The following is a 23,912-nucleotide window of genomic DNA, read 5'->3' on the forward strand; positions in this document are numbered from 1 at the left end:
TATTTAATTACAACACTGGCGACGAGGATGGGTATGCTGTAGGTTTATTCTCAAGTACAGCCTTAGGTAGATTACTGGAAGTCCAGGTGATGCCCCACCAGGAGCAGCCTCCCTGCTGCTCAGCCTGCTCACTCCAACTGGCACTCACAGCCTCACCAGGCACCCAAGCATTCCACGACATCATCAATCATCCAACATTCCAGACATTGAGTGGTTTTTCCTTAGTTATGAGAAGACGCCTTCTTATGAAGCTTCTCTGTGTTGCCACTGATTTGTGGTAAATGGTTGACATGACTTTGTTAGTTCCCTCACTGTTTGGAATGTGTGAGTGCTGTTTGGAATGGCTGAGCAGCAGGGAGGCTGCTCCTGGTGGGGCATCACCTGGACTTCCAGTAATCTACCTAAGGCTGTACTTGAGAATAAACCTACAGCATACCTATACTTAACCTGGCTACCGGACTTTTATTTAATTACAACACTGGCGACGATTTTCAAAGAACCTGCGTGTTGCTGAAGGACTACTCTGCTACTGAAACTAAGGATTTGGCTAACCAAAGGTATGCTCTGGAACCACAAGAAAAAGGATTCCCAAGAAGAAGGATTACAACAGTTACGCTCTGGTCAGCCCCACCAGTGTCCTTTGTCAACAAGACAGCCTGCAGACCAGGGCATTTGACTTTTGTTTGACAGAAGTGCTAATTTTCGTCTCTGTCTCCTTGCACGTTGCCTGCCTTACATGACTTTATCTGTTCTGTCTGTGCGCAACTCGCTGGACCCCATCAGCGATTCATTTGAGAATTTTACCAAGGCGGAGTGATTTTTATGACAAGCTGCGGTGTTCGATGCAACTTGCTGGACCGCATCAGCGATTCAATTGTGAATTTTATCGAGACTGGGTGATTTTCATGACAAGCTGGGGTGTTTGATGGCTAATGGCTGTTTGATCCTATTTGTTTGAAGATTTGTGACTTTGGAACACCAGCTCTTTGGCGCACCAGAGGGGTTTTGGTTATTTATTCTGGCGGTTTCTGCAGCATCTTTTGTTTGGGGACAAGCTACTGGATTGGATTTACTACACCATCTGTTTGTTTGGGGACAAGCTACTGGATTGGATTTACTGCTCATCGCAAGGTTATCATTTGGATTTTGTTCATTGACCTGGTGGACATGCGATGAATGGCCGTTGTTCACTTACTTGTTTTAAAGGCTTCGCGAGCTCCAACGCGCTCTGCTGGCTCCATGGCAACGATCTTCACGCGGCTTGGAAGAACGCTTGGATCGCATTGAGTAGAAACTGACGCTCCCGTTACGCTGTACGCTGTGGCGGCCATCTTAGATTGGGCTATGTTGACGCATAGCGTCACTAAACGTGGCGGCCATTTTGGATTGGGTTACAAATTTTTCTTCGTGTTTTAACTGTGATGGCGATGGCGATTCTTATGGTGCTTTTCTGGGATCGGAATCTACCGGCTCGATGTGTTTCTCTTCTATTAGCCACAAGGGAGTCATTGCACTACATGGTCTTGGATCTCAACAACCACAAGAACTTGGTGATGATCTCGGAAGAAAGACTTTAATTGAGTTTTTTTTTACTGTTTAACACTGTTTGGTGGGGGGGGGGGTAAAGTGTGTACCCTATTATGGGATTGTATGTGGTTGTGGGGCATTTGGTCTATAGTGTATCCTGGTTTGGGGATATTGTATCTTTCCATGTGGAGATCAGTTTCTTTTAGGGGATGTGCGTAATGTCTTTGTTTGGTATTGTAGAATAGTGGGGGTGTGTAGTGTCCCTGGTCACTTTAGTGTGCGTTGTTGTGTTAATACACTTTAAGTTGTACGCTTCCTGATGAGTACTTGGAGTTTAGGGGATAGAGTATTCACCCCTAGTATTCTTTTAGCCTTTGGTTAACCATTTTTGTGGTTATTTGGTTGAGATTAGTGTGTCATCTGTGTGAGTGGAAGGTTTCTCTCACTGTTTGGACTGTGTTAAGAGAAGACACCTTTTTACGAAGCTTCTCTGTGTTACCTCTGACATGTGGTAATTAGTGGACATGAGTTTGTCAGTTTCCCTCACTGTTTGGAATGTGTGGGTGAATGGTCTTTCCTTAGTTATGAGAAGACACCTTCTTACGAAGCTTCTCTGTGTTACCTCTTATTTGGTAATTAGTTGACATGAGTTTGTCAGTTTCCCTCACTGTTTGGAATGTGTGGGTGAATGGTTTTTCCTTAGTTATGAGAAGACGCCTTCTTATGAAACTTCTCTGTGTTGCCACTGATTTGTGGTAGAAGGTTGACATGAGTTTGTCAATTTCCCTCACTGTTTGGAATGTGTGGGTGAGTGGTTTTTCCTTAGTTATGAGAAGACGCCTTCTTATGAAGCTTCTCTGTGTTGCCACTGATTTGTGGTAAATGGTTGACATGACTTTGTTAGTTCCCTCACTGTTTGGAATGTGTGGGTGAATGTTTTTCCTGGTTTGAGAAGACACCTTCTTATGAAGCTTCTTTATATTTATCTTGTTATGAGTCTTACGAGGATTCTGCGTTTACTTTGATATGAGTCTAACGTGGTTTCTCTGGTTTTACCTTTGAAATATTAATTTGACTTTTAGTGATGGTTGGTGCGTGAATTGTTGACTAAATGAATTGTCATGCATTTAATTTGTTTGATATGTCTTTGATTCATTGCTCATTGTCTTTTCATGCATTTTTGATATTCTAATGTATTTCCTATCTTGATTGCCTGATGTACTTCCATTTGCTTTTATTGTGTTTTGGTTTCCTTAGAAAGGGGGATGTGTTATAATCTACTGTTTGCCGTTTTCCTTTGCCTATGTATCTCTTCCCTACTGCTCAGCCAGAATGAGAGTTAGTGTGCTTGGAAATGTCTGGAATGTTGGATGATTGATGATGTCGTGGAATGCTTGGGTGCCTGGTGAGGCTGTGAGTGCCAGTTGGAGTGAGCAGGCTGAGCAGCAGGGAGGCTGCTCCTGGTGGGGCATCACCTGGACTTCCAGTAATCTACCTAAGGCTGTACTTGAGAATAAACCTACAGCATACCTATACTTAACCTGGCTACCGGACTTTTATTTAATTACAACAACAGCCTTCTCCACCCCCGAGGGCCACTACCAGTTCCGAGTGATGCCCTTTGGGCTCAAAAATGCTCCGGCCACATTCCAACGGTTAGTGAATCAGGTACTATCTGGCCTGGAGTCCTTCTCAGCGGCCTACCTGGATGACATAGCTGTCTTCAGTAGCACCTGGGAGGACCATCTGCAACACCTCCAGGAGGTATTACAGGCGCTACAACGCGCTGGCTTAACCATTAAAGCCAGCAAGTGCCAGATTGGACAGGGATCTGTCGTGTACCTGGGACACCTGGTGGGCGGAGGTAAGGTGCAACCCCTCCAGGCCAAAATAGAAACCATCCTGGCTTGGGAGCCCCCCAAGACCCAAACAGAGGTCCGAGCTTTCCTCGGCCTCACTGGGTATTACCGCCGGTTCGTCAAGGGATATGGTACCATCGTAGCCCCCTTGACGGAATTGACCTCAAAGAAGCAACCTCGCAAGGTCATATGGACAGCTGCATGCCAAGAAGCCTTTGACACGCTGAAACATGCGATGTGTACCGCTCCAGTACTAGCAACACCCGATTTCAGCAAGGAATTTATTGTACAGACAGACGCCTCGAAGCACGGCATAGGTGCGGTGCTCTCGCAACTCAATACCGAGGGCCAAGATCAACCAGTGGCCTTCATATCCAGAAGACTCCTCCCTCTTGAACGGCGATGGAGCACCATTGAGAGAGAAGCCTTCGCGGTGGTCTGGGCTCTGAAGAAGTTGAGGCCATATCTCTTTGGAACTCACTTCCTTATTCAGACCGACCACCGCCCCCTTCGCTGGCTCATGCAGATGAGAGGCGAAAACCCCAAGTTGTTGAGGTGGTCCATTTCCCTACAGGGGATGGATTTTCGGGTGGAACATCGGCCCGGAGTTGACCACGCCAATGCTGACGGTCTCTCCAGGTTTTTCCGCCTTAGCGATGAGAACTCCCTAGAGGTTGGGTAGCTCTCCCCTCTTTCGGCTGGGGGGGACGTGTGTTGGACCTGTCAGCCCTAGGGTGGTCTCCCCATTTATTTTTGATCGTGCCTCATTTTTTCCACCCTCATTTTTATGTTGGACTAGGTCTCCGGGCGCCTTTTCATTGCCAATCAGTGTTAAGGTGCAGGTGCTCCCTTCTCCCAAGATGGCTGCCACAGACCCCTGCTACTGCAGAGTGGTCTTTCATAGTAGCACCCTAGCTGCCAGGAGCTGGCTGGAACCCCACAACAATGTTGCGACACCAGCCCGCCTTTTTGTCCCATAGGTAGAATGGGGAAGCTCCTGGAATGTGCTGGAACCTTCTAGAAGGGAGGTGTGGTTTTACTTTTGCCGCCTTGGCTAGAGGTCACCTGACCTAGGGCTACTTAAGTGAGGGAGGGAACTTTTTGTAGTCAGTTGGCCAGTGGGGTAAAGCAGAGCCGGAGAATCCACGCAGGAGTGTAGGCGGTAGGGCCTAGCCAGGGACTTATGCCTCTGAGAGTGACAGGATTTAGGTGCTGCCTCTTAAGTGAGTGAGGGACCCTGTGAAACCCACTGATCTTGCCCAGTAGTAGGAGGACCCAGAGAAACCTCTGCCCAGCCTGACTAGGAAGGACCTAGTCGTCAACTCAACCCCTACCCCCCTGTAACAGAACCCCCTTAAGGGCGCCAGATACATCTGCGCCAACCAGCCTTCATATCACACCTGAAATCATATGCCAAGCGCTGAGACTGCGTGTCCAGACTGAACCTGAAATCATATGCCAAGTGCTGAGACTGCGTGTCCAGACTGAACCTGAAATCATATGCCAAGCGCTGAGACTGCGTGTCCAGACTGAACTCTGAAACCATATGCTAAGCAGATTGAAGAACCCCCGGGGATCGACCAGGTATTAGCGCTGTGACCCCTGCGCTCCCTGACCTGGCCTGGGACCCCCGTCAACGTGCTCCGTTGAGCGCGGAGATCCCCTCCTTAATTTGAGCCCCCCCTGTGACGTGGAAGCCAGCGCGCTCAGCGCGGCGGCCTGGAGGCCGGAAGAAGTGCCCTTCAGTGTCACGCGGCCCGTGGAGAAGCCCGGGGCCCTGTCGCTGCCGTCGCAGCTGAGAGAGAAGGTGCGCGAGGCTGCGGCCGAGTTCCCGCATCGCCGCTGGAGCGGACGCCTTCCGACGTCGAGAGCAAGGTAAGCCCAGAGGCTGGGATTCACCCCGGTGCGCCCCCTACTGGTTGGGAGCCACACCGCACCCTGGGCCCGGGTTCCCTCTCTGTGGGAGTCCCCCTAGTCACCACGACGGAGAGACCCCGCCGAGGGATCCTTTCCTTGTGCCCCCTTGAACTGTACTGAGCGTGGTGCCCTACGAACTGCACCGGAGCCCGAGAGACTCGCTCCACAAGTCCCGTGGCACTCCGTGCAAACTGCTCCGTTTTGAAGTACTGAATGCTATTGATTACGAGTAGCGCTCTATCCTTCATGTTCCGTTCTACAGTATTGAATGTCATTGATTACGAGTAGCGCTCTATCCTTCATGTTCCGTTTTACAGTATTGAATGTAATTGATTACGAGTAGCGCTCTATCCTTCATGTTCCGTTTGACAGTATTGAATGTCATTGATTACGAGTAGCGCTCTATCCTTCATGTTCCGTTTTACAGTATTGAATGTCATTGACTACGAGTAGCGCTCTGTGCTAGATGCCCCCGTTCCGAGGTAGTCCCCACTCAGCGCGCCTAGCGCTGTCATCGCCCCTAAAGCCCGCGAGGTCTGCCCTGAGTCCCTGCATGCCCCAGGAGTGGCATCACGGTCCCCGAACTCTACCGAGGGGAGCTAGAAGCCCGAGGGTGGGCTAGGACCTTCCGCGAGCCTGCTAGTGCACAACGCGCTGGGGGAAAGTGAAACGTGCATGTACATCTCCTTGAATGGCAATTATACCTCATGCAGTGCTGATATATTCCCTGAATTGTATTGATAGGATGAACTGCCTTTATAGCGCATGACTGACATGTACAACTCCATGAATGGTATTATAAGCTTATGAAATGCACGGATGCCTCATGAATTGCATCTAACGTGATTTACTTGGATAAACTTGAATATTTTCATAATTTCTACAGTGTGGCGTCACTTATTGTGTGTGTTCCGCGGTCCATGTGAGGTGCGTGTTGTATGGTTGCTTTACACACAGACCTTTGGGTGCCCAGCCGCTCGTGTCACGTTACCGCCCCATAGGGCCTGGTGACCCCAGGTCCTACAGCCCTCCTACTAATAGACATCGAGAAGGCCTTTGATATCGTCCACTGATCGTTTCTGGATGAGACCCTCACTAGGATGGGCTTCAGGCCCAAATTGAGAGCTTGTATCAAAGTAATGTATTCCACCCTTCTGGCCCAAGTGCTCATTAACGAGGTACTGTCTCCTTGGTTCCCCCATCAGACAGGGCACCAGGCAGGGCTGCCCCCTCTTACCCCTCCTCTTCACTCTGGCCATTGAGCAACTGGTGTGATGCCCAAGTATGGGGCTTTGACTGGGAACTGGTGACAGAGAATCGAATAGCCCTATATGCTGATTATGTGTTACTATTACTTGCCTGCCCAGCAGACACGGGGCTTCGACTGATTTGCATTCTGGATACCTTCAGGGCTGCCTCTGAGCCATGAGTCAATTGGGACAAGTCCACCCTGGTGCCCATTAAAGGTGACAGGCGAGATGAGACCTGGCACCCTATCTTCCTGCTACATTGTCTGAGTTTCCTATATCTAGTTGTTTAAATTTCCTGGGTGCCAGGTCTCACTCGGAGCCTTAACCAACGCCCCCTGGTGCAGAAGGCCAGGAAAGAACTTCCCCTTAACCTAATGGGCAGGATAGCCCTCTTTAAAATGATGATCCTTCCGCAGTTTTTATGTCCTCCAGAACTACCCCCTCCATGTCCTGCAGTCACGGTATAGGGAAATTGTGCCATGGTGCGTAGATTTACCTGGGTGGGAAAACCCCCTAGAGTGGCTTTGAGTAAATGCATCCGATCAGTTTGTGAGGGCAGACTCGCCATGGCAGACGTCTGGCTCTGCTATGGTGCAGCCCAACTGCTTATTATAAATGAGTGGAAGCACAGGGAGTGGGGAGACCCTGCATACCAGGGGGGAACTCTCCCTCCTCAACTTTACTGCAATGATGGGTATTTGGTACGGGACAGCCACCCCTCCCGGAGGTGACCAAGGTCGTATTTCGGGTTCGGAGGGCAGCGCTGAGATGGATGAGGTGGTATCGCAAGCTCACATTTGAACCCCCTATTGGAGGACTGTTGGCTAGCCCAAGTCTCTGGCTTAGAGGGCTTAAAGACTTTGGATCGTATAGATATCGAAACTGGAGGATGTGTAGGACTAAAGTCACATCAGGTCCTTCTAAAGCCTGCGTGATGACTTCCAAATGCCCACCTCCCAACTCTTTAGATACCTACAGCTACACCACGTGCTGACTATATACCAAGGATACCTAGAGGATGTCCCTGAGAATAACCCACTAGAGGGACTGCTCATAGGACACCTGGAAAAAGTTGGGACCTCAAAAATATATAAATCCCTGGTGTCGAACTCCCCAAACCTGTTGGGACACTTATGGAAGAAGTAGGAGGGGTGGGTGTTACCACTGGATGAGGCAGATTGGTGCAACTCCTGTATGGCCGATCATAACTTAGCGATATTCGCAAGGCTCCAGCTGGTGCAATTCAAATATCCGTATCAGGTATACCTCACAACCCGCTGGCAACCATACCTCCCCACGTGCAACAGATGCCAGGACCTGTGAGGTGACTTCTACAATATGGTATAGATGTGCCCAGCTATACGTACGTACTTGACCACCATTATAGGGATTTTAGCTGCAGTAATGGGATCACACATTGAGGCACACCCCAATATTGCACTGCTGGGCATACAGGAGGACGTGGGTGGGCTCAGCAGTGACAGGATCCTGATGGAAATGGGTACCATGGTAGCCAAAAGAGATATTGCCAGGCATTGGAACTTGCAGACTGCAACCTCTATAACAGCATGGACTAATGCATGGACTGGTGTGCCAAAATGGAGGAAACGATAAACCTAGCCAGGTGATGGTCACAAAAATATCAGAATGTCTGGAGAAAATGGTGGACACACCACGGCCTGGATAGTTATGAAGGGGCTTGACTAGCTCCAGCAGTCAGGCACTCGAAGGGGGCAAGAGGGATGGAGGAGGGTAGGAATGCACAATGTACATAATGTAAAAGAAGAACAACAGTTTTTGTTTTACATGATATTAATATGAATAAAACAATAAAAATTGTTCCAAAAAGCACAAAGGGCAAACTGTGGTGTTCTGGTCACACTAGACTGGGTCAACGTTAAAAATGTTTTACGCCGACTGCAGTGGAGCGCAGGGTTGATACAGGGACCAGGTTTATCCCTGATGAAAGTTTACCTTCTAATGTAAATACTTATATGGAGTTCAAGTGGTTGTCGAAGTGTCGGTGGCGGGGCGGGGATCTATATTGTATGCCGTTGCTGAATGACAGGTGGCTAATGCTCAGCTGCATGCCTGCTGCTAGAAGGTGCACACCACACTCCTGTGGACCTGCACATAGCAGACCTATTTTTATGGGGTGTGCTTGGGGCTATTAGTATGTATGTCTGACATCTATGTGGGTGGGGGAAGCTCAAGGGCACCCCTACCACCAAATTGGAAGATTCCCCCCTTACCCGTCATCTCCCAGTGATCGGTGAACCACATGGTAGACATGGGCTAGAAGAATGGATTACTCAGTTTGTTGTCCTATCTACCCGAGCAGGGATAGAATACTTTTTGCAGTCCCTCGAAAAAGGGACCATAGCCCTAATGTAAACCTCAATATCTTTTAATACAGCCATGTTTTTGAACCTGTTGATGGACTCAGTGGTTTGATTACCTATGTTATTATTGATGGATTTTCATTATTTTTGCGTATTCTCTTCCTTGCGCCTCAGAGTGTTTTTTGTTGTGTTTCAGAATCTGATGATCAAAACTACAGAGTGGAGGCGGTACATGCACTGGTTCATAAACTACCTGATAAAAACAGAGAGATGCTGGACATCCTAATCAGCCATTTGGTCAAGTAATTCATCTTCTCTTCAATTATGGGTGCATTGTCGTCATGGGCATACGAATCCTTATTTGAATTTATTATTGCCCGCAATTGAATAAATGCTAGAGCAAGACATGTATTTAAAAATAATTAAAACTGTACGTTTCTTTAAACCCAAACTTAGAAACGAATTAAACTTGGCAACAAAAGCTTAATATTCTAATGCCTGATAACTAAAATGTAACTTCGTAGTAATTTCAAATCTGCATTTTCTTATTAAAACTGCACTGATAGAGTGACATCAATGTTATCAGTGACCTTGTATGACCCAGGGGAGAATGGATCCTTGCATTTGTCTGTCAACCAAGCTAGCATTCTTTGCTCCTGGACAGCAGATCCTCGTCTCTTTTATAACGGTTAAAATGTCATTGTTATTTATATTTACGAGTATTGTTATGAAATAGTTTTTGCAATTTGAAAATATCAAGCAAACGTGTAAGTCAGTGTTGATTTGCAAAATATGAGCAGGATTGTTCATGCATTTTTTTGAAATCGTGTGGATACATTAGATGAAAAATGGACATTAAATCAATATTCTAGCTCGGAATATCTGGCGCAAATACATGCGATGGATGTCGACCTGGCTCTTCCATGTTCATTAGTAGTTTGTGAGGAATGTGTCTGCATTATGGCAAGCGTAGAGTCCTACAGGGGGCAAATGGGCCTGCTACTTTTGCTTGGCTTCATACTACAGTAATAATAGTGCACTAATGGTTTCTTGGTATGGGGCCCTATTTCCATTCACACTAAGATTAATAAATAAGATTTGTTTGGCTGTACGTCTCTATAACTCCCAAAGACCTGTTAGTGTTCCATGTGGATGCAAGTGTTCCAGCGAAAAAGGGCAAATTTTCATATCCTCCCTGCGTCACAGACCCGTCATCACACTTGCTCATTCATACACTCATTCATTGGTGGGGCCCATAACACCAACACTCATACGTCTCACTTTGAATCTGCACACAGGAGGAAAGAAGTGCTGGACATGTGGGGTACCTTGTTACCTATCGGAGGAAAATTCTTTACATTATATACATTAGTACCTATAGAATCCTAACTTTAACATCAAGGCACTCCACCACTTGCTCAATGGACCAATTAGTTGGACTGGTCGATGGTGATTTAAAACCTACTAAAACACATTTAAAGTTTCAGAACCTTTCGATTAATCAATACCTTACTAAAAGAATCACTGACTCATTTTGTTAATCAATGTTTAGTTTATCTAATGAATTCGTTTTCATTGGCATAGTCAAACTTCAATCAAATCAGAATTTTCAATGAGTATCTTTGGCACAAATTTACCTAAATTTTGACACTGTTGACCATTTCCAGAAGACCCGTCAGCCCTGCATAAATCAAAATCCCTTCTGGTGATATCGTCCTGTCAAACTCAGCTTAAGACCCAAATAAGTCCGGGAAAAGTTCTTCCGCTTAGCACGACACAGTCCCAAAGGTAGCCAAAGGACCAGGCAATCGTGCTAGCAAATCAACCCTCCTCACCATCAGTCACCGACGGAAATTTTGGAGCACCCCCTTTCTGAATCTTCCCTTTTTATACCCTATGTTCTCTTTACTTTAAACAAGATGCAACATTTTCTAGGGATAGAAGTGTTCTGATTGGCTAAATCCCCTGAATTTTGAAATAATGTCTTGGATTCCTAGGTTTTCTTGGTTCTCAAGAGATTGAACATGTCATCTCCCAAACTGTATTCTTTTGTACCATTCACAGGCGAAAAGTTCCGAAGTAACAAAATGTAGACCTACGGGTACAGGTCTCTATTGTCTTTTCAGTTGTTCACACTAGTTGGATCTTGGCAGCCCTCCACGTCCCTATCCTTGACAAGGAACGCGTAGTCTCGCTTCGGAGGTCGCCTGGAGATCTTCAGAGCCATCCGAGTCTGCGCAGTAGCCATCGCGCTCAAATGACGGTGGCCACTTCCGAACTCCATCTTAAGTACTGCGTCCTACTAGGCCCAAATGCCAACTTAAGCAAAAACAAATAAAAAGATAAATAATATATGGAAATTAAGATTCTAATGTTTAAACCCACACTAATCCCAATATATATTAGTACTTGCCTAGTTTATAGCAACATTTAAAGCAACAATACTCACCATTCCGCAACACTGGAAGCACAAACCATCACAAAAGCAACATAAATCATGCATTTCTCTATTTCAACACATCCTACGGTTAGTTTGAGTACCACAGTTAATCATTAAAATTATTGGCCATGCAATTAGCATTTTAGTCCCACGTGTATCTTGTGTTTATTAAGTTGCAAAGGTTGATTAGTAATAACACTCCAAACGGTTAATACAGGTTAATATTGAGAATGGTTACATAATTACTATTTTTCATGCAAAATAGAGAAGGTATTCAAACCTTTGCTTTACCTGCTCCACCACAAGCATCAGTTTGTTCAAACATAGTAAGCATACTTTATGTGCTATTACCAGTACCCCCAAACTGTAGGTGCTTACACTTTCTGAATTTATGAAGCAAAAGAATCAAGGTTATGGCCTAACAGCTGGATCGGTCGACCTCGTAACTGGGGAACTGGGTTCGAGTCTCGGCAGAGACGCTCAACATCCTGCGATTCTGAGCAAATCACTTAATCTCCATCTGCCTAACAAAAAAACAAACAAAAAGAACAACTGAACGTGTCCATCTATAACGCAACTTGTGCTCATGGAAAGCGCTATGATTTCGTATAGTCGAGTTCGCTCTATTTAAAACTCCAAAAACAAAGTGCACACTGCATTTAAGTATGTGTAACTATATTGTGCGTACATAAACACTTGATGAATCTCTCCCATAGACTAATCCCACTGACATAGCTGAGCTACCAAGTACCCTAATGCAAACCAGCTAGGGATATGGGCCTCACCTATCACAGGCTTGGTTGTAAAAGGCAGCAGTAACTGGGGTTGAACAGACCCCTCCTACTAGGGCCCCCTCTTCCACTGCAGCAGTTGCACCAATGACTGCTAACCCCTAGTTCTTTGTTTTGGGTGAGCATTCGGTCTACTGGAACATGCCAAGCAGAAATTAAAATGATAGGTATATGAAAATGGAAATGTGGGGGCGTAGGGAACATGGAGGGAGGGGGCTTTAGGAACCCAGACATAACTGTATGCGACTCAGCACCAACATTATGATATTTTGGGTCGCATACACTGTGGGTCTTTTTGCGAATTAGACACGGGGCAAGGGTGACAGTATAGGTGCCTGTGGTGGATGGAGTGTGTGTAGGAAAGGGATGGTTGGTAAAAGGACATCTGTTTTTGGGAGTGACGTACTGTCACTAAGCACTATGGGCCAATTCACAAAGGCATTTATGAGTGCCTAAAGTGGCAACCCCTGTAATACTACTTCACATACTCATAAGTGCCTTTTTGAATTTTCCTCTTATCTGTCCTTTTTTATGCCAAAAAGTCACAACTACTATCAAATGCATTGCATGTGATGGACCTTATAAGAATATATTCAACAGGGGTGGCCACAGTGGTTAATTGGAGCCGGTGGTTTCCATTGTTCAACACAGGTACTTAATTGTCAACACGGTGCTTGTGACAGTCTGCCACAAGGTGGCGGTGTCTGGCTAGTTTAGTGATGACCATGACAACAGTTAATTATTAATTCAATATACATTTAAAATGACTCTTACCTGCCGCCCAAGCCATTCTTATAGTTTTGGGGGCCTGACATAGTCTGAATTGTCACACTTCTAGGGATGTGATAGTTAGTAGTTGTGTTGGTACTATCATTGGCAGCATAGCAGGGGCAATGTGTGGTGCAAGCTGCAGTGGCCTCTTGACGAGAGCCCTGCAACTTATTTATTTTACAAATTTGGCACAGAATGGCCAATGTTATACTGTTGGTGTTGAGGAAATATGAATTTTGTGATCAGTTATGTCCCCTATCGTAGACCCCAACGGCTCCATGTGCATGCTATAAGTACATGTATGTTCCCTCCAGTTCCAGTTTTGAAGACGCAAATATATGTGCGTCCACCGTCAACATGTCCTCTTTCAGATCCGCCATGAATGGGTCAGATATTCCATTCCTAAGTATGAAAGGCCACCGACTTTATATGGTTCACTTTCCACATTTTACAGATTCAGGCGAGTAGGCCCAGAATTCTGTCATCAAGCCTTTTCCTGCCTTCTGCCTCTGAAAGCTCCAGTCTGAGCCTGCATCTGTATCCATGAACTTTGTCCTACTCCCTGCGCGGCTAACGGTGCCTGATCCAGCCTGTTGCCTGCCAAAAACTGTATTTCACCTTCAAGATTATCTGCTCCGCTCCTCATCCGATGCATTCCTGTCTAGTAGTTTAGGTAAACATTCCTCCAGCTACCGTGCAAAGGGCCAGGCCTCGCTGTCCACATGCAAGTAATTCATAGCCCCTGTTACCATGGAATATTCCTACCCCCTCGCATCTCATGTAGACACTTAGACGCTTGTACACGCACTAACAGTCAGTATAGAATAGATTCTATCCTAGAGACCTTTCCTTTTGGATAACACAGTTCTTTAAACATAGGATATTAGATATGATTTGGGATTAGGTTGACATGACCCCCAGACTTCTGTCTCCACATGTAGAGCTAAATGTCAAGTCCCCTTCATCCTCTAGTTGCACGTCAATCACACGTCATGCGGCTGCGCGCGCATCTCTGCCAAATATTTCTGCTGACATTGCAGGATTCTCTTATGGATCCACCCACTTGTGACATCATGTATAATGACGTTTACTAAATTACGCCCATATGTCGGCCTTTATTAGTTACGTATGCATATTTTATCTGTATTATCTGTATTATCAGCTGTTACGCCTCCTGCATCTGTTTCACTGTAATGCATTTCCTATAAAACTGATTATCTGTCAATAATGTATGCCCTTCCTTCCTGAACTTTCGTGGTGATGGAATAGAAGCCTGCAATTCGAATTGTATTTCCTTTGTGAAGGAATAAAGCCTTTTAGAACCTCTAATACCACGGATTCTGCCTCTTATATTTACTGAGTTATTCTTACTAGACTTTACCGCATAAAAAATAGTACCGGTAATGAAATATTTACCACATAAATTGGCGCCCGAATAGGGACACTTTCTCATCTCACGCGCCGGAGGTGCGTTGCAGGCCCGGTCTCCTGCCACAGCTGAACGGACAAAAACGCGTACCTGCAGGATTTCCTGTATCTCCCTCCGGCCAAGCGGAGGCGACTGAGGCTGCGATCAACACCCAGACGAGGCGGTGAGAAGTGCGAAGTATCCCGACCAGAGCCTAGCTGAGAGAGCAAGATCCGAGGTATACAGAGGCCCGCCAGGTTCCGAAGTTCCGAGTCCAGTCGAGTCGAGTCCAGTCCGGTCCAGTTTCAGTTCCGTTCCGAGGCCTTCCGTTCCGAGCTACCCGGTGAGTACCATTACCGGGGAGGCATTTAACGTGCACATAGTCTGTGCCGGTCAAGACGGGTTTGGGTACACAAATCCGGTCTGCACTGTTTCAGCAGTGTATCTGTACTGTTTAGCAGTATATCTAGTATGTCTTGCATATAAATCAGTATTATCTAGTGTCAGTATTATGTCATTAACTAGTTTTCTATTAGTTATCATCGTTCGTAAAACTGTTAAGTGTTAAATGTTTTAATTGGTTCTATATATTGTGGTGTGAATGACTGTTCATTATTGTGTTTACTGTATAAAGTGTGTTCTAACAACCATCTAAAAATGCCGCTCTTTTCGAAACTAAGACAGATCAAAACTAGAAAAGGGGTACTCGAAGAAGCTGTTCCCATCCCACCTAGGGACACTCCAGGATACTTTATGTATCATAAGCATGGCCTAGATGCCGTCTTATTTCTTGATTTATGGGTGGACTACACCAAGGATTTGCCAGAAAGTCAGAGATGGCCCGCAGCGGGGACCTGGGATGCAGATTGCATCATGAGAGTAGAAGAAGAATTATGGAAAAAGAAAGCCAGACAGTCACAGAAAGATGCCATTGAATTATGGCGTAAAGAATCATATAGACGTACAGAAAAAGCGCTCAGACAGGAAGAGAAAGGTAGAGAGAATTCAAATAAAACTCGAGAAAATCTATTACTTGAGGAAGGTACCCGAGTAAAATCAGAACAAGTAGATAGACAAAGAAACACTCTTATGAATGGTATGTATCCTCTTCTGGCCGAAGGGTTACCTAAGGCTACCCCGGAGATACCAAAAGACTTGACTCCTCCACTGCTCCCGATAAAAGCACATCCCAAAACACATCCCAAAACAGCAAAGGACGTTTTTCTTTCCTCCTATTTAGATGACGTAGCTCCCGAGTATGCTAATGCCATACCACACACACCGCTTGCCGATGGTGTTCAACACCAAGAGCATTCGTCTGTACCCCCGCAACAACAAACTCCTACACAAGTCCCAACAGGTCCGTCCGTTTCCACTGTTTTTCCCGCATCTACAATTTCCATTTTACGTCCAACGAATCCTTTCTTGCCCAGCACCTCAGATGGTGCTACAGGAGGTACGACAGACATGTTTGCCACACCGCCGCGAAATAAACAGACCCTTAGAGATTTAGCACTCCAACGTACACCCCAACTAGCGACATCCGACATGTTTAAAGAACAGCTTGTAGATTGTAGATACGACCCAGTACCAGGTAAACAGGACAAATTGCTCATATCATCACTACTTATACGAAGAGCTACATTGTATTTAATGACGATACCAGGAATGGTTGAACACCTAGACGATATATATCGCTTTGTCCAAACAGGGCGAGGTGCAGAGAGTATTAACGAAGCTATGGAGTACCAGAAAGTGGATGTACAAAGACAACTACTCCGTTTTTTCATAAATTGCGTAATTAGGAATCAAGACAGGCCTGGGGCAGATCATGATACCATGCAAAGACTTGCCAAATGGGGTCAGAACATATCAGAAGAGAAACATGATAGACAGGCGTGTATAATCGCCATGTATCGAAAGATCCGCAAGGAAGTAGAACGAATACATAAAGAAAGACGAGAAGCAGACAGAGTTGAATCAGAGGAAGAGGAGGAGCAAGAATCAGAACAATTAGACACAATAGCTTATGTAGGTAGAGGAAGACCCCATAATAATACTAGAGGCTTTAATGATCCGATATGTCCGATACGTCCAGAATGTAATAGACATTTTCCAAACCCTATGTTAAATACAAGATCCCCGGAACACCTATTTCAAGCCGCTGATAAATCACTCCGAGATCGAAGGGGGTACCACATGCTCGATTCCATGGACGAACAAGAATTAGCCAGGTCAGCAGTACAATGGGCTGACAGTCCCAGCGAATACAATGATGATGTACTTGCACACACGTTTCTGAATCTTGACCCATACGAACAGCGTTTAGCTAGTATATACATGATTCAACACCTCCTTATATTATATAAAAGCCAACACTCCGATCCAGGACCCTTACCTGACATATTGACAGAACTACTCACGAATAAATGGAGAGGGTCAGGTACTGATTTGATTAAAGAAATTCTAGAATTTCGAAACCAATATTTAACTTTCGTATGCCCAGAACACGTTCCAGTTCCCATCATGGGAAGAAAAATGTATCACATAGATAGACAGAACCCGTTACGCGAAGTACACCCAATCAGAGGTGAAGGTAATAACTTTACACGCGTGTTTGTGTACACGCCTATAACTAAAATGGAATTATTAGAAATGAAGAAAGTAGTACCCAGCCATGACAAGGATCCAGCAGGTTTCCACTGTGAGATAAAAGACATGTTACTCATGGGAGAGTATACCTACCCCGACATTATGAAAATATTAAAAGTCCTATTACCCGCTGGTGTTTATGAGAAACTCAAAGAAAAGGAATGGGAGGTGGGAGACCAACAGATAGATTGGACAGCATTAGAAAACGAAGAAAGGGCCCGAGCTGCAGGAGCAGGGCTTGGGGAAAAGACTACAGCACTACCAGGACTACTAGTGCAGGTACTGCCACGTTTATTAACTACGAAAAAGGAAGACTGGGGTGTAATATCAGCCTGTAAACAAAAGCCAGATGAAGACACTAGTGATTTCTATTCCCGATTTGAAAAATGTTTTGGTATAAATAGTGGCATAAAAGCCAGTAGTGAGTCATATCCACATCTGTTTGTGACAAAATTAGTTGAAAATTCTCTGCTGCAAGTCAAGAATAGAGTATTGAAATTCGAAAGTACCTGGCAAGGTAATACCCCATCACAGATGTTACAGATGTTACAATATCACCACAATAGAATTAGAGAAGAACAAGAACATGAACAAAGACGTATGAAAGATACAAAAATGAAAATGCTTGTTGCACAGTCAGTTCCAGCCGATGGTCATCAAAAGGGTGATTCCACAGGTCCAACGAAAGGGACATGTAACTATTGTAAACAACAAGGTCATTATATACACGATTGTCCAGTCCTGAAACATAATATTGCCACAGGTAGAACCCAGGAAAGACCACGTCCACCTAGACAGGATCAGAATCAACAACAAATCCCTCCGCATGCACAACCTAGGTTAGCTCCGCAACAATTAGCTGCGCAACAGGCAGCTCCACAACAGATCGTAGCACCACCACAAGCGCAGCCTATTGCTGCAACACAAGCAACGACACAACAGATGTATCAGTATGCACAAGCAGATTATCCCGATTATCAGCGATACTCATGAAATAGCCTAGAGAGGGAAGTTGGCTTACCCCTTATTGAGGTTCCAGTGGACCAAGAGGGACCTTATGTACATAGTGAACTATTAGGGGAAGACAGAAAGTTTTTACTTGATACAGGGGCAAGCAGAACAACTATAAGACGCAGTGAAGTTCCAGGGGCACCCCTCTCAGGCTCACAAAATATTTCCCTTGGATTCTCAGGAAAACCTATTATTAATGACGTAACACAACCTCTTCCACTCACGGTTGGTCCATTGACACGCACTACAGATTTATTGCTTACTAAATCATGTCCAGAAAACTTGTTAGGTATAAAAACATTGAAAGCTCTAGGAGCCATTATATGTTGTTCTCCGGAGGGAGTACGATTATTTTTACGTGACTTTAAAGGTCACTACGTGTCCAGAGACATGGATCACCGGCTGCAGAATTTACCTACACATTTATGGGCACAAGGCCCCACTGATGTTGGTTGCATGAACATTACACCATATCGAGTCACACTGAAAACAGGAGTAGTGCTACCACGAATGCGACAATACAAGTTACCACCAGATGCTGTTGTGGCTTTGCTGCAAATCATTGACGAGCTCATTGCACAAGGAGTGGTTGTCGAAACCGACTCCAATGTATGTAATTCCCCGATAATTCCGATTCTTAAAAGAACGGATCCAAAACCACCACCAGTATATCGATTAGTTATTGATCTGCGCGAACTAAATAAATGTATTGTACCACAATACCCTGTGGTCCCAGATATCTCTTCATTACTAACAGCCATAGATTCAGAAGCAACGTTCTTCACTGTAATTGATCTCAAGAATGCTTTCTTTAGCGTCCCAATAGATCCGGAAAGTCAATATCTGTTCGGATTCAGTTTAAATGGACGAAGTTTTAAATTCACACGCGCACCTCAAGGATTTACAGAAAGCCCCAGCATCTATAGCCAAGCACTGAAACGAGAACTTGACAGTATCCACATGCCAGTTAACACTGCCTTGTTTCAATATGTCGATGATCTGCTGATCACCGCCCGAAACGAACCTGAATGTGAAAAAGCGTCACTGACGGTTTTAAATTTTCTGGCCGACAAGGGGCACAAGGTGTCCCCTTCTAAGCTGCAATTCTGTGTCCAGCGAGTTGTTTACCTTGGGCACTCGCTGTCCAAGGAGGGAAGGCAGCTTACACCTGATCGCATCCAGTTAATTGCTAACATGCCACCACCCAAGACACAAAAGGAGGTGCGGGCTTTTATAGGCCTCACTTCATACTGTAGGCAGTGGATCCCTCAATATGCATTTCTAGCAAAACCACTCATCCAATTGACAACACAGGAGGCAGCCACATCGACTGTCCTCCCTTGGACTCAAGAACATACACACGCCTTTGAAAGCTTAAAGAAAGCTTTATGCCAAGCACCTGTTTTAGCAACACCATGTTACAGTAAACAGTTTACACTCTTTGTTACAGAACGCGACGGTACTGCCTTGTCAGTACTCTCTCAGGAACAAGCAGGATCACACAAACCATGTGCTTATTTCTCTAGTACATTAGATCCAGTAGCTCAGGCTCTTCCTGCGTGCCTGAAATCGGTGGCAGCAACAGCTTTAGCAATCAGACAAAGCGATGCCATAGTGTTAGGACACCAATTGACAGTACAAGTACCACACGCAGTAGAGGTTCTCTTGAACCGCACACAAACACAACACTTGACTATAGCGAGACTCACTGGTTACGAATTGACATTGTTTCAGCCACACATAGAAATCAGACGTTGTAATACGTTAAATCCTGCCACACTGTTGCCAGTAGGCGGAACAGATCCATTGGCACATGATTGTGTCGAAGTCATTACTATCACGACGAAACCCAGACAAGACTTGACAGATATCCCTTTGTCAGATCCAGACTTGACATTGTATGTAGATGGGTCATGTATGAGAACGAGTACAGGAGAGTTAGTGGCCGCTTACGCAGTCACAACAGACACTGAAGTCATTGAAACAAATTGTATTAACACTTTGTCAGCTCAAGCAGCAGAGCTCATCGCTCTGACACAAGCCTGTACTCAAGCCAAAGATAAGAAAGTCAACATATACACAGATTCACGTTATGCATTCGGAGTTGTCCATGACTTCGGCGTACTGTGGCGAGAGAGAGGTTATTTAACTTCTCACGGTGCCCACATACAACACGGACCCCTCATTCAAGCCCTATTAGACGCGATTCATCTACCTACTGCAATATCGATTATGAAATGCAAAGCCCATACAAAAGTTACCGATATTATTTCTCAGGGTAATGACCTAGCTGACAGAACAGCTAAACAGACTGCTCAGAACCAGACTCATACAACTGACGCGACAAAGACAATAGTTCCGACACCAACACATTGCATGACAGTTAAGGATCCCGCCCTTGATGTAATTGACATACAGACACATGCTACACCAGAAGAAATAAAGAAATGGACTGAATTAGGAGGGATCCAAACGGATCAAGGATGGATGACGAAGGAAAAATCTATATGGTTTCTTCCCGACTCCATGGTTCAAGTCATCATTAACACGATACATAGTCCAGCGCACCTAGGAGAAAAAGCTATGCTAGACAGCATTCAACACATCTGGTTTAACAAACATTTACGAGCCGCAGCTAAACAGAAAGTACGTACCTGTATGATATGTTGTCAGTTTAATCCAGGTAAAAGCATCCCCGTAGAGCAGGGTGGATTTCAACCTCCCGATCATGCTTTTGAAGTCCTCCAGATGGATTATATCCAGATGGAACGATGTCGAGGATTCAAATATGTTCTCGTAGTTGTCTGTGCTCTTTCCCGTTGGACAGAAGCCTACCCGGTTTCAGATTACACTGCCCCGACTACTGCCAAACAGTTAGTTCGAGAATTCTTCCCACGGTACGGTTTACCACGTGTTGTCTACTCAGATAACGGCCAGCCGTTCTCATCCGAACTGATGAAACACGTTTCCCTTTTGTTAGGCTACCAATGGAAATTCCACTGTGTCCGACATCCCGAGGCAGCAGGTCTCGTGGAACGTCATAATCAAACCCTGAAAATAAGATTGTCCAAAATATGTAGAGAAAAAGGTGTCGATTGGATAGTAGCCTTACCAGTTGCGCTCTTTTACATGAGAATGGTAGCACATTCTCGAACAGGGCTATCCCCGTACGAGGTGATCTTCGGTAGACCACCAAATATGTGGGGGACGCCTATACCTCGCAAAATCACTGATGTTGACTGTAATATGCTGACAGATTACTTGGCTTCCTTGATGTCTGCACTACAATCTTGTCGTTCACAGGTAGCTGCAGCTTTTCCTGATAACACTGAGGTGAAGCCCCATGACGTGGTTCCAGGCGACCTGGTTTTGGTCCGGAATTTCGACCGGAAAACCCAACTGGAGCCTAGATGGAAGTCGCCAAAATTGGTTCTACTAACCACAAGGACAGCCGTGAAGATCGAGGGACGTAAAGGGTGGTTGCACTCGAGTCATATCAAGAAATTTTATGGACTACCATCTAGTGTGAACGCTCAGCCCTGCATTCCCTCACAGACAGACTCTAAGCTCCCCTTGGTTGATCAGTCAAAAACGGAACTTTATAAACTGAAGTTAAGGTCTAGTAAGTCAGACAATTTGATTGTTTAAGTCCTCTCCAAGGTGAATCGGTTGAATTTGTCTCTGACATGTATCCTCTAGACCGGAATCGAGAAAGAAATCAACAGATGCAGCTTAAAAAGCATGCGTATTGTAAATCACTTCGTAGTCACTGCACAGTAACATTATTAATTTTGTTTTTTCTAAGTCTTCTGATCATCATTTCCAGCATACTATTGCACATGTATTACCCTATTTTTAAGCGTGCTTACAATGTAACTGCAGAACATTCTTTTAGCGAATTACCTCCGCATGAGTTGTCCTATAGATTTGCGCTGCGCAACAACACATTCATTAGTATGTTACATCATTCCCATCAGACCAGCAATGCTACAAATTGTTGGATATGTGGCCGACTCCCTCCCTATCAGAACTATAAGGGAGTTTTGCCCCTCTTTCCATATCCGTTCACACACAATGGCTCCTGTGGAGCATGGTTTAGTTTGATTAATTCCCTAGATTCAAATTCCGCAGTTTATCAAGACAACTGGGTATGGGGAAACCTGAACCTAGTTTTGCTTAAAGTCTGCTACCCTAACAAGGAGGGACTTCCCAAAAGAACAGGAACTGATCTAGAGAATGAAGTATATGGATTAGGTAATTTTACACTTAACCTCATGATCCTGAACGTTGAATCTGAAGCTACACCACTCTTGCCCGCCATGTCAGTATTCCCAGTAAAAGGGGAATTATGTGTAAGAAAGAATGGTTCCATACACATGGGGCATAGTAAGTGCACCACTGTAATAAAATTCAGTGATCAAGGCAAGTCTACATTTAGAGCTTCCCGTCATTCCTACTTCATATGTGGCCAGACCGCATATATACGTCTACCTCTAGACTGGGATGGTACCTGTTACATAGCATTCCTTCTGCCACCTGTTTTCCTAGCTCCTCCTGATTATCATAGAAATACCCATTTAGTACACAATAGACAGCAGAGAGATCTCCCAATTGTCGATTACACTGAAACAGCATGGGAACAATACACAGATTTCAATAAAGGTTTCTTTCCCTATATAGGTACAGTCACTAATAGTAAGCTGATACGTAGATTAACCAGAACCCTGGAAGCAGTAGTGAATGAAACTACTTCCGCCTTAGGCAATTTAACAGAAGAGCAGTCTGCTATGCGGATTGTTGTGCTTCAAAATCGTCTTGTCCTTGACGTCATCCTGGCCGATAGGGGCGGAGCTTGTAGGGTCATCGGATCAAGTTGCTGTGTTTTCATACCAGAAAATTCGCCGTCAGTATATAAAGCCATAACTCGCCTTCATAAGATTGTGAGCCAGATACACCAGAGTCCAGGCACCTGGACTTGGTCCGGTTGGTTTTGGAGCGTGTTGTCAGCCTGGGGATGGAGAATCCTATCCTTCCTAGGTATTGGCTTTCTCATACTATTCAGTTGCTGCTTGTGTCTACAATGTGGGCCAGCGATTTGTGGTCTGTGTGCCACATCGTGTATCCCACATCCAAGTTTTCGTTCAAGATCCCGGAAGAAGAAAGAAGAACAAATGATGCTATATGAACAGATCGATGGATTGATGAAGATCGATATCTCCTGAGGGTCCGTAGGGGACAAGGAGGGAATGAGGAAATATGAATTTTGTGATCAGTTATGTCCCCTATCGTAGACCCCAACGGCTCCATGTGCATGCTATAAGTACATGTATGTTCCCTCCAGTTCCAGTTTTGAAGACGCAAATATATGTGCGTCCACCGTCAACATGTCCTCTTTCAGATCCGCCATGAATGGGTCAGATATTCCATTCCTAAGTATGAAAGGCCACCGACTTTATATGGTTCACTTTCCACATTTTACAGATTCAGGCGAGTAGGCCCAGAATTCTGTCATCAAGCCTTTTCCTGCCTTCTGCCTCTGAAAGCTCCAGTCTGAGCCTGCATCTGTATCCATGAACTTTGTCCTACTCCCTGCGCGGCTAACGGTGCCTGATCCAGCCTGTTGCCTGCCAAAAACTGTATTTCACCTTCAAGATTATCTGCTCCGCTCCTCATCCGATGCATTCCTGTCTAGTAGTTTAGGTAAACATTCCTCCAGCTACCGTGCAAAGGGCCAGGCCTCGCTGTCCACATGCAAGTAATTCATAGCCCCTGTTACCATGCAATATTCCTACCCCCTCGCATCTCATGTAGACACTTAGACGCTTGTACACGCACTAACAGTCAGTATAGAATAGATTCTATCCTAGAGACCTTTCCTTTTGGATAACACAGTTCTTTAAACATAGGATATTAGATATGATTTGGGATTAGGTTGACATGACCC

The 23,912-nt window shown here is 45.2% G+C and overlaps 1 protein-coding gene across 3 annotated transcripts in view; it reads left to right on the plus strand.

Annotated features, from left to right (window-relative positions):
• Positions 1-23,912, plus strand: part of ARHGAP42 (Rho GTPase activating protein 42) — a 609,563-nt gene that overhangs the window by 541,501 nt on the left and 44,150 nt on the right. For all 3 annotated transcript variants that reach the window (XM_085621436.1, XM_085621434.1, XM_085621435.1), the window contains exon 17: positions 9,092-9,197. In XM_085621436.1, coding sequence (XP_085477562.1) covers positions 9,092-9,197 — 106 coding nt within the window. The remainder of the gene's footprint in view (positions 1-9,091; positions 9,198-23,912) is intronic.

Source organism: Triturus cristatus, chromosome 8 (assembly GCF_964204655.1).
Source record: "Triturus cristatus chromosome 8, aTriCri1.1, whole genome shotgun sequence".
Lineage (NCBI taxonomy): Eukaryota > Metazoa > Chordata > Amphibia > Caudata > Salamandridae > Triturus > Triturus cristatus.